This window comes from Pongo abelii, chromosome 22 (genome assembly GCF_028885655.2).
Source record: "Pongo abelii isolate AG06213 chromosome 22, NHGRI_mPonAbe1-v2.0_pri, whole genome shotgun sequence".
Taxonomy (NCBI): domain Eukaryota; kingdom Metazoa; phylum Chordata; class Mammalia; order Primates; family Hominidae; genus Pongo; species Pongo abelii.
In genome coordinates this window covers 40810436-40822714 of record NC_072007.2, presented here as the reverse complement: position 1 = coordinate 40822714, position 12279 = coordinate 40810436, and the positions used below count along the sequence as shown (strand labels likewise).

At 34.8% G+C, this 12279-nt stretch overlaps 2 protein-coding genes and 1 long non-coding RNA gene across 3 annotated transcripts in view; 1 reads left to right on the top strand and 2 right to left on the bottom strand.

Annotated features, from left to right (window-relative positions):
* Positions 1-300: 300 nt before the first annotated feature.
* Positions 301-1009, bottom strand: LOC129052364 (keratin-associated protein 6-3-like). The gene is made up of 2 exons (XM_054542743.1): positions 957-1009; positions 301-583 (listed from the first exon to the last, which is right to left on the bottom strand). Exons 1-2 carry the CDS (start codon positions 1007-1009, stop codon positions 301-303), a joined length of 336 nt encoding a protein of 111 aa, XP_054398718.1.
* Positions 1010-2754: 1745 nt separating this feature from the next.
* Positions 2755-2891, top strand: LOC112130469 (keratin-associated protein 22-2). Its single transcript, XM_024239261.2, is given in 2 exon segments — positions 2755-2815; positions 2818-2891. Coding segments are annotated over 2 exon segments (135 nt in total).
* Positions 2892-9908: 7017 nt separating this feature from the next.
* LOC129052303 (uncharacterized) overlaps positions 9909-12279 on the bottom strand; it is a 108421-nt gene continuing 106050 nt past the window's right edge. Inside the window, exon 7 of the long non-coding RNA XR_010138879.1 lies at positions 9909-10049. This is a non-coding gene — a long non-coding RNA (uncharacterized LOC129052303). The remainder of the gene's footprint in view (positions 10050-12279) is intronic.

The following is a 12279-nucleotide window of genomic DNA, read 5'->3' as shown; positions in this document are numbered from 1 at the left end:
TGTGGATTAAATGTGTTTATTAGATCAGCAGAGAAACAAACTGCAGCATGAAAGTCATCAAAGGAGTCACTGTGACACCATCATCCTGATAAAAGGAGAAGTGACGGTGAACTTCACCTTATCCCACTTCATGAAGGAAACTCAGGGTATTTTTGGGTTAGATGGTAGATCAACAACAAATCATATTAGACTTCCACTGCAGGATGTCATCAATCAAGGGAAAGGCTCAGAGCATGTGGGCTTCAGAATTGGTGAATTGCAATGTCACAGGATAGAGGGTGAGAGTCTCCTGTGGTGTCCTCAATAGTAGTAGCCAAAGCTAGAGCCACAGCCAGAGCCGCACCTATAGCCACAGCCACAGAAGGAGCAGGAGGCATAGCCATAGTCACAGCCATAGCCACAGCCCAGGCCTCCATAGCCATAGCCCAGGCCTGCATAGCAACAGCCCAGGTCTCCGTAGCCACAGCACCCATAGCCACGGCCGCCATTGCAGTTTCTGTAGTAGCTGCCACACATGGTGTTGGTTGTTGAGGTTGTCCTTGGGTAGGAAGGAGTGTAGGTGACTTCAGCATGGACACTTCCCCTGCAGAGGGCCTTTTATATGCCTCAGTGAATCAGAACATAGCATGCCCCCTGCAAAAATATCTCTAAAGGCCTTTCATTGTGCTGACAAGTTCTGGCCCTTAAGTATCTCTCTGATTTCATATCCTGCTACCCTCCTCCATTTATCTATAATGCTCAAACTCTGCTGGCTTTTTGACTTTTAAAATGCAGCAGGTTTCTTCTCACAATAAGGCCCTGGCCTCTGCACTTACGATTTCTCTTTATTAAAATAATACCAGGAATATTTGACTCATTTTCTATTTCAATTGAAATGTTAACTTCCCAGAGAGACTTTTAATGGCCACCTTATATTAATTAGTCTACCTCCAGTAACTGAATTTAATGTAACTCACTGAGTTTTATTATCCTCACAGGATTCTTCACTGTTAGGATCTATTTCATTCATTTTTAAAATCAGTCTCTCTACCCCTTCTGTCTCAATTGTAACCTCCAGAAAGTAGAGACTTTGCCTATTTTGTTCATCTGCTCAATCTGCATTTCTTATAACAGTGCCTGATACAGCAGATTCTTAATAAAGATTTGATGAATTAGTGAAAAAATAACCAAATGAATGACGTGATGCAACTTTCTATACTCAAATTCTGTGTAGAATAATCACAATCTTTGTTCTATGCTTGAGGTAACTGGGGATAAATTCATGTACTCTGGGATCCTTTTGGATCATATGCAAACCAGTGGAGGAATTTATCACAGTGATTTTTTTCTGATTTGAGAATCCATGCCTTTTCCGATTGTTAAGGTGGTGGTATATATCCACTAAGTTTATGAACTACTGTGTGCAGTTCCGAAATTCTGACTAAATGTTCTACTTGCCTCTTATTGATATGATACTTTGCCAGTCTCATATTGATCTACAAAGTGTGATCCCTATGTTGATCATTGGTAGTTCTGCTACATTTAAGAGTAGCAAATGAATGAATATGTACTATTATTTGTTTATATTTTATTCTCATTGCTTTATCATAATTAATGACTAATAATTCATTAATAATATTTAATAAGTGGATAGAATAAACATGATAAATTATCACAGGGAGCTTCATAGAAAGTCAACTCTCATAATTAAGGCTATCACCAGAATGCATTTGGGCCAGAAATGTGGTTTGCAAGATGTTATTCTATCCAAGTCACCACTTTAAAAAATAGTAGCAGGAATTCTGTTAGACGATGAAAAGTATCTTTACAATACTTTTGGAAATTTGGAATTAATACATTTTAAAATAAGCAAATTCATTAAATATAAAAAGAAGTTAAAATATGTGAATATTATGTGTCAGGAGAGGAAAACATGAGTTTTGAGACACAGTGGGTAATTGTAATTGCTTTCTCAGATGCAAAGAGAACACCACAACTAATAATATAACCAAAGTGAGGATGATGGAAGAGGAAAAACTTTACTACTCCAAGAACATAAACTACATATGAACTTGGAAGAAAATTTTTAGTCCCATTGATTAAGAAATAAATTAATCAAAACACACAGGCATATTTGCAAGTAAATAAAAACATTTTCATCGGCTTCCTCACTGCATAGCCAACCTTCCCTAACCATTTCTGGCCACTCTGTGGTTTAAGGACTGCATTTATGGAGGTAGAGGAGGATAATGAAGAAGAAAAAAGAAATGTTTCAAGAGGCAGGAAATATAAGCTTTATGTGATCACACAGAAGCTAATCATCAAGTTTAAATTGGGATTTTAAGTAAGCAAAAGCCACAAAATTAAGAGAATATCTCCTTAAGGCTCAAGATTTTACTTGTTGGCATCCTGACACATAGCAATATTAATATTTTCCTGGACATATGGCTAAGAGATTCTTGAGGTTTTTTTTATCTTAATGCAAATTAGTTGTGAGAATGAGTCCAGTGTAGATTGTGGTTTGCTTCACATATAACTCAAGTTGGATAAAATCATTTGTACAAATCAGGAGAGTCAAATTTCAGAAACTACTATCTGCCTCAATTGAACTCCATCTTCTGACACCATGTGCTACTACCACAACTAGTATGGTAGCCTGGACTATGGTTGCAGCTATGGCTCTGACTATGGTAACTCTGGATATGCCTGCAACTTTCCATGAGTCAAATTTCAGAAACTACTATCTGCTTCAATTGAACTCCATCTTCTGACACCATGTGCTACTACCACAACTATTATGGTAGCCTGGATTATGGTTGCAGCTATGGCTCTGAATATGGAACTCTGGATATGCCTGCAACTTTCCATGCTCCTATGGAAGATTCCTATTGGCTTCTACAAAGAAATTCTGATTGCCGATCACTTTGAGCTGTTTTCCTGTGATGCACTAATTGCATCAACAGGGTTATTTATGGATTCATTATTGTCTCTCCAATTTTAACTAAGTCTAATTATTGATTACCAAAGGTCATATTTGCATTGGATTAGAGGAATTTCCTACCAGTTAGTGGGAAAATCCTTTGATATTTTGTTACTTTTATGTGTTTGTTTATGTCTGTTATAATATTAACAATTTCCATGCAGGAAAACTTATAAATTTGCATTTTAATAAATATAATCACTTTCACAATATGTATTGCTTATCATATATATTCATTCCTCTTTAACATTTGTGTATTTGTGTGTGTGAGAGAGAGAGAGAAAGGGAGAAACAGAAAGAGAGAGAGAGTAAAATTGCTACGTGGCTATTTTAGTTAGTGATGTGACAAAACAGGCAAGGCATGACTGATGTTTTTCCAATGTTTGTGTAAAAGTATTTGCAAGTGCAGTTTCAAGAATACTGTTCTCTATATTGATCTAATGCAAGTTTCATTTTAGAAAAATTCAATGTTTCACCTAGGTAATTGGCAAAACCAGTAGCACTATTACCCACCAAGCTATTTTCTACTGCAATTTTCTCTCTCCTAATAGTCTACATTTAAACATGTGCTTCTGTGCTGATACAACTCCAGCCCTGCATTGGGTACTGTGACCCCTTTTCACTCACTCTTATAGATAAGAATCCTCTATATGAAGCTGGTTGGTATGCCTGATAATCCTGTGTTTCCACAGCAAAGATTACCTCATTTAGAGATCTAAGTGACTCTTTTGAGTTTTTCTAACTCTGATCATCTTCTAGCAGAATTCCTGCTACTATTTTTTAAAGTGGTGACTTGGATAGAATAACATCTTGCAAACCACATTTCTGGCCCAAATGCATTCTGGTGATAGCCTTAATTATGAGAGTTGACTTTCTATGAAGCTCCCTGTGATAATTTATCATGTTTATTCCATCCACTTATTAAATATTATTAATGAATTATTAGTCGTTAATTATGATAAAGCAATGAGAATAAAATATAAACAAATAATAGTACATATTCATTCATTTGCTACTCTTAAATGTAGCAGAACTACCAATGATCAACGTAGGGATCACACTTTATAGATCAATATGAGACTAGCGAAGTATCTGCCAGCCCCCAAGTGCAGGCTTTCTGAAAGCACACAGAAGTGAAAACACTGTATTGCTGTCTATTCCTTCCTCCCTGGAGTGAAAAAGTCAATCCATTAGCAGTTCCAACCCGACTTGCCCAACCAGTGGGGACTGGGCAGAGAAGTTGGTGATCATTCCTCTGGTGAAAAATGAAAATAAGAGGGAAGTGATTCCATTTTTACTAAGATATAGGTTGGGCCTCTGCTCATTATTTGCATAAATTATCCCATTTAATGGATTAACAAATTTAAAGGTTAAACATTTTAATTTCTATTGCAGTCATGCTAAATTAAATCAACTTTTAGAAAGGTAAAACTGAAAGATTCTTGGTGAGATTGTGCAGGATTGAAAATTTGTGTTTAGTCCTGTACACAGTTCTGATTCTCGATACAAGTTAGTGCTCTAGAATGATGGAGGCTGCTATATTTTGTATAGTATTTCATAATTATTAACTTATTGTGCAAATGGGTATCAATGCATTCATTCTGGCAGTTTGGAACACCAGATTTAAAAATCAATAAAAAATTATGTATCAAAAATGAAACAACATGCATATCAGTACAAAATACACACACCATATGTTGTTATTTATTTAGAGTTATGGGAAGCTCAAAAAAAGAACAAACTAATCAGTAATAAAAGTGAGAATAGTGGTACCTCTGGGCAGGAGGGTATTGGATAAGAAAGGGCACAGTGGAATCCTCTGGGTGGAGGAAATGTTTTGTATTTTGATCTAGCTAATGGTTATATGAGTGTATACATACATAAAAATCCATTAAGTTGTATATGTAAGATTAGTGCACTTTACTATATACATATTAGGAATGAATTAAAAACTGAAACAGTGAAATGAAATGAGAGATTTAAAACTATGGCACTATCATAGGACAGAAAATTAAATTAATTAATATAGAAATTCCAGGAGAAAAAAAGATGGACATTTTGGTAAATAATGTAAGAACTGTCCAGCAGTTTGATAAAGTGTGTGTGTTTATGTATGTTTGTGTGTGTGTGAAAAAATATTTTTTTCTTCCAGTAACAACCATGATTTTCAGGGGTAATAAATATCTAAACATAAGAAAATAAATATTAACATTGCTAAAATTCTAGGAGTGACCTGTCTACTGAAAATGTAAAATCCAATCACTCTAAGTTATTGATTGACTTTATTTTATAAAAATATTAACTCTTTCCTCCATTGCAAAAGTCAGTTACACAAGACTAAAAGAAAATCCTGGATTGTAAAAAGTTAATTATTATGTATCAGCTATTTTTAAAAGGGGAACAACACACACTGGGACCTTTTGGAGGGTAGAAGGTGGGAGAAGAAAGACGACCAGGAAGAATAACTAATGGGTACTAGGCTTAATATCTGGGTGATAAAATAATTGTACTACAAATCCCCATGACACAAATTTACCTATGTAACAAACCTGCATTTGTACCCCCGAGCATAAAATAAAAGTTAAAAAAAGATAATCTCTATAACATATAAAATTTACAAAAGGAAAAGATGTGAACAACCAACAATTACATGCAAAGGTTTTTACTCTATCTAGTAATAAAATATACTGATATTGAATCACAGTACAAATTTTTTTCTACTGACTGGTTAACAATTAAAATAACTGATAATACATAAAAGCACAGAGAGAGGAAAATGAGTGTTTTACTGTATTTTTAGACATAGAATTTTATAAACAGGTGGAGCCAATTTTCAATAATTATAGCTATTTTATTTATTATTTACTTATTTATTTATTTTGAAACAGGTTCTCACTCTGCTGCCCAGGCTGAGTGCTGTGATGCAATCATAACTCACCACAACATCTAACTTTTAGTCTCTGGAGATCCTCCTGCCTCTGACTCCTAAGTAGCTGCAATTACAGGCACAAGCCACCATGCCTGGCAATTGTACCTATTTTAAAGAAACATTTTAGGAAGACCTTCCAGAGGAGCATTAACAAAAGAATAAATATTATATATGAACACATATATATAATATATACATATATAACACATGTTATATAGACACATTATACACCGTATATATGTCTATAAATGTATATGTATGGCTTATTCATTTAGGAAAATACCAGAAATTTGAAAATAAACTTTATTGGAATATGGTTTATATAAAATAAAATGCACTTTAAGATCAGATTTTTCTGAACATAGACAAATATATAACTGTATAACTGTCACCACCAACCACCACAATGAAGATATCAAAATTTTCCATAATCTCAAACTTTCTCTGATACATCTTAGAAGTAAATCCTTACCCTAAACCAGTCCCCAAGTAGCCACTGATATGATTTGTACCACGATAGATTACTTTGGTCGCTTCGAAAAGGACATAACAATGATATAATGCATAGTACTTCTATGATTTATTCTTATTTTGGTATGTGTCTGTACTCCTTTCGTTATTATGGTTGAGAAGCATCCCATTGAATGGATTAAATATTTATCCATTTACCTGTTTCTGACTTTTTTTTAAAGGTTGAAGTTAATATGAATATGATGGACATATGGTTTTTTGGGGGGTGGATCGTACGGTAAAAGTATGCTTGACTTTACTTGCTAAGTTTTTATTCAGAGGATGTACAATTTGCATTCCTGAATCAATGCATGAGCATTCTAATTCCTCCACATTCTCACCATCACTTGGTATTGTCATTCTTTTGCATTTCAGTCATTTCATAAAGTGTTTAGTGTTATTTCATTTTGGCTTTAATTTGAAGACTCAAAATGTTGTGCATCATTTCATATGCACATTGGCCACCCACATATCATCTTTTGTGAAGCACTTGTTCAAATCTTTTGCCCTTTTTTGTTGAATTGGTTTTCTTCTGATTATTTGGTTATAAAAGCTTTAAATAAGGGGGAAAAAGGAAAGAACAGGTGAGCCAACAAATAAGTATAGATTATTTTCTAAGTCTGTGGTTCATCTGTTCTTTCCTTTTTCCTCTTTTTCCTGTTTTTATTTGGCTTAATTGATATTTTAGCATTTTGTTTTTGCCACTATTTATTTATTAGATATGCCTACATTTATTATAGTAATGTCTGCTTTAAGAACTATGATATGCATCTTAATTAACACACTGTGCCATTTCATGCTTGATGTATTAACTTTGTAGCAGTATGCTTACTTCCCATCACCCTTTGCTATTGTTGTTATAAATTTTACTTTTATATGTCATAAACCCCATAAATCATGATTATTCTTTTTGATTAAGGTTGATTATTCAAGAAACTAGACATTTTATAAAATGTTTTCATTTTACCTGTATATTGATTATGATAATCTCCGTGTGTGTGTGTGTGTGTGTTTGTGTGTGTGTGTGTGTGTGTGTGTGTGTGTGTGTGTGTGTTCCTGTTACTTGGTTCCTGTGGAGCTTCTTTGGTCTTCAGAATTATAAGTGTTTTTTGGGAAATATTTCAGCCATTTATTTTTCAAGTACTTTTTCTGATCCCCCTCTTCTAAATATACACAATGTTTCATTTTGTGTGTCAAGTTGATTGGGTTAAGGGATACTCAGCTTACTGGTAAAATGTTATTTTGGGTGTGTTGATGAAGGTTTTCCAGAAGAGATTAGCATTTGAATCAGCAGACTGAGCAAAGAAGATCCCTCTCAATGGATCTATGTCTCAATGCAGGTGGACATACATCAGTCTGTTCAGGGACTAAATAGAATAAAATAGCAAAAGAAAGGCACATTCACTCTCCGATTAAGCTGAGACATCTGTCTTCTCCTGTGCTTGGACATGAGTGCTCCTGGTTCTCAGAGTTTTGGACTCAGACAGAGACTTATACCGCGCCCTCTCACCCTAGTTCTCAAACCTTTAGACTTGGACTAAATCTTGCCACTGGAGTTTTCTGACTGTCCAGCTTACAGATGGCAGACAATGGGACTTCCGAGCCTCCACAGCTGTATGAGAGACAGTTCGTACAATCAATCTCTCTTCCTCATTCTCAACTATACATAAATAAATATATATGTACATATATAAATTGTCCTGTTTCTCTGTCCTGTACATGTTTATACAAGGTATAAACACATAGTCCACTAGTCAATATTGTTCCACAGATAACTGTGGATCTGATCATTATTTTTGTTAAGTTCATTTTTTCTCTCTGTATGTAAGTTTTGGTAATCTCTGTTGCTCAATTTTCAGATTCACTGATCTTTTCTTCTGCAGTGTTAAATACAATTTTAATATCATCATTTGAATTTTTGTGTCAGTATGACATGTATTTTTGAGATGTAGATTTAAAATATTTTTATCTTTCACTTATTTTCTCATTTTCATGAATTCCTTTACATCCTTCAGCATATTTATAACACTTCTTTTAAGGTCTCAATATACTCATTCTATCATCTCTGTTATTTCTGGTTTTGTTTTACTGACTTATTTTGTTTCCAAACATTCACAACTCTTTTCTGTTTCTTTGCTTGCCTAATAATATTTAATACATGCCAACGTTAGTGATACGTTGTTTAGAACGTAGATTTTGTTGTCTTTCCTTAAGTAGCGTGGATGTCGGTTTTGCTGGTAGTTAAGTTACTTTTGTATTCCTTGATAGTTTCACAACTTGGTGCATCCAATGTAACCTTCACTGCAATGCCAGTTGACCTAACTAGTTAGGTGCCCTTTTTTGGGGGTCTGCTTTTCAATAAAGTCTCTCCACTCTGATTCGAAGAACTCATATGTATCTCCCAGTCTTCCATGAGTTCTGGAGATTATTTAGCTTGCACACGCTCAGCTGTTCTTTTCTCCTTCTCAGGGAGTTTCGCTGTTCACTTTGTGTCTTAGTGTTCAACAAAGCTTGCTCGTGAGGACCACTCTGTAAATAACTAGATTTCTTTCTTTGTGCAGTCCTTTTTTCTGTTCTTACTTTAAATGTACAGCCACTCTTTAGACTTTGACATCTTTGTCCTCAACACAGTAAGATCATTGTGCTGTCACTGGGTTTTCCCTCCCTGAAATGTAGGTGCTGTGATTTGAATGTGTCCCCTGAAGTCCATATATTAGAAACTGAACCATCAATGCAACGTTATTGCGAGGTGGGACCTTTAAGAGTTTGTCAGGTCATGGGGGCTCATTGGTTGATGAATGCTGTTATTGTGGGAGCGGACTCCTGATAAAAGGATGAGTTTGGTGCCCTTCTTCACTCTCACATGCCCTCTCGCCCTTCTGCCTTCTGCCATGGGATGGTACAGCAAGATCTTCCTTGCCAGCTCCGCGACCCTCAACCTTCGACTTTCCAGTCTCCAGAACTGTGAAAAATGAACCTCTGTTCTTTGTAAATGCTCCAATTTCAGGTATTCTGTTAGAGGAGCACAAAATGAACTAAGGGAGTAGGCCTGAGAGAATTATGGGTAGAAAGCTTGGTGATTTTAGGACTTAAATAGCTTGTTTCCCTTTTTAGGGCACTGTTGTCCTAAACTACCTGAGGTACAATTTTTGAGAACAATTATTTCACATATTTTGTCTAGCTTAATGTAGTGGGAAGGCAAGTCCAAGACTAGTTATTCTGATGTGGCTGTAAGTTACAGTTTTTCTTCTATATACTTTTTAAAAAATAATGAGATAGAATTCTATTATCATTATTTTGAAAATTACATTCTATTTTAAGTCAAAAAGCAAGTTGAATAATACTATGTAAAATCACACAATTTTCATAAAACAAATGTAATATTTAACATTTATTGAGACATAATTCATATGATTGATTCCTTAAATGGTAATAAGATGTAATTCTTAGAACAAGAGGGTAAATGTCAAAAAGTATTTTTTTGTCCTTTATTGATACATTATTTCTTACCAATATTGAGCCTGTTCTCTCTTTACTTCAATAACTCTGCATGAAGACTGGCTTTTCCAAATGTGTCTAGCATAGGAACAGCATTTATCCTTCATTGATTAGGGTTGTCAGCAGAAAGACTTTCACACTGCAGCTGAGACTCTGAAAGTTAAGTGAGTTCATGTTCTGAATAGGGGGCCTTTGTCAGGCTCTCCTCATTACCTTCTGTTACAACAGATGTGGTGTGCCCTTGTTGACATCCAATTTCAACTCTCTTATTTCATGTGGTATTCTAAAGAGCATCGTTAAAATTCTTTAACAGAAAAAATGTATATAATCTGCAGGTGTTTCGTTGTCTTCTCCCTCAAAGTTTTCTGTCTTCTGGGAGAAGGAAATGCCCATCTTGGAGCAGCCTGCTAATTAATAACAGAAAATTGTCACAGATGTTCGTCTGTTTAAATGAAGCAACAAACATGGCTCAGTGTGACGACGGTAGGTACTGTCCCCAAAGGGTCATTTCCTTGTTGTTTGAGATATAATGGTATTCCACAATATGGGATTGATTCAAAAATCATTAAATCATAAAATATTTTGGGAATCTTATACAGTCAACAGAATGATCGTTTAGAAAATGTTGATGCCACTAGAAAATATTAATACCAAAGAAAAAGCCCAGCCTAAAAATGTGTATGCAGAATAATTTCAAAATATGTTAAAATAGAAATAGAAAAATATAGGAAGAATATACATGAAAATATTGGTATTGATTATTGTAGGGCAATGGAAATGTAAAAGTTTTACTTCCTTTTCATTTATTACGTGGTGCGAAAGTTCTTGAGGTTTTTGCTATTAAAAGTAATGACATAAAGCGCAATAACTTTTGCACCAATCTAATATTTTCTATTTTTTCCTAAAATAAATCTCCACATTTTACTAATCATAAATTGTACTTATTAAACTCACACATCAGCCTTAAATTTTATTTGAATTTAAATGACAACACATTACATACCAGAAAATATAGGAACCACGATATTACACATTAAAATGAGATTCTTCTTATTGATACTAACAGTTTTTTAACTCTGTATAAGCTGATATGAGCAAAATGAATGTTGGTTTGTACTTATTTACTTCTTTTTCTTATAATCTTTTTTCTTGGGATTTTAAAGTTCAATAAAATATTTATAGATGTAAAATATATCTTCTATTTATTCACCTTTTCCTCCAGAGATAACATCACAAGAAATAATAGTGGATAAAACAAGGAATTTAATAGCTGGGCATGGTGGTGCGTGCCTGTAATCTCAGTTACTCGGGAGGCTGAGGCAAGAGAATTGCTTGAGCTCAGGAGGCAGACATTGCAGTGAGCTGAGATTGCATGGCCCTGCACTCCAGCCTGGGCAACAGAATGAGACTCTGTCTCAAAACAAAACAAAACAACAACAAAATAACAAAACAAAACAAAAACAAAGGAATTTCATTTGTTGACATAAAAATGAAGTTAATTACATAAAGTTTTTAACAATTTAATATCTAATAATTTATGATTTATTTCTAGGACGTTAGTTATAGCATATTAACCTCTGATAACACTTCAAAAAGTTGACTAAATGGAAAAATAACAACAAAGGCACAGTAATGCATTCTGCTTCATGATCTCTTCATCTGAAGCCAGAAGTTCATTTCCAGCTTTCAAAATTATTACAAACCAAAATTCTACCAAATATTTTGTACTGTGTAAAATGGGTCAACATTTTTCCACCTTCCACTTAGAGCTTTCTCTCCTGCCCACCACATTAATCTAAAAGCACTTACAGATATCTCTTTTTAAATATATGAACATTCTACCTTTTGTAACAATTTCTGCATAGTAAGCTTTGCTCAGGTGACAATTTCAGCCTCACAGCTAACTACAAAAACAAGTCATTGTTTTTCACTCATGTTACATGTTTGGGTCAACTGCTGTGTGTCTTCTTTTCCTGTTTTCCCTTCCTGGGACCCAGGCAGAAGGAACAGCCTTGCTTGAGGACATTTTGTGGCAACAGAGAAAGGCAAGATTGCTGGCAAAACTTGTGGTATCTCTGAAAGCGTGTGTTCAGATGTGATGTCAATTACATCTCCTTGTATTCCTTGAGCAAACAGGTCACATAATAAACCTAGCTTCAGCGGAGTTCTGAATGTATACTTTTTTTACAGAGCAAACAAGATAGAATACTTGGGAATAATGATACGATTTACTACACTTGCACCTTCATGTGCAGCTGTAGATGATGGTCTGGTGAAAGTTTGATCAAATACACTTGCGATGTGGGTAGCAATCTGTCTACACAGCGACTTCTTACTGTTCACTTAAAAAGCAAATCCTCCAGGCATCTGGGCCTCAAGTGCT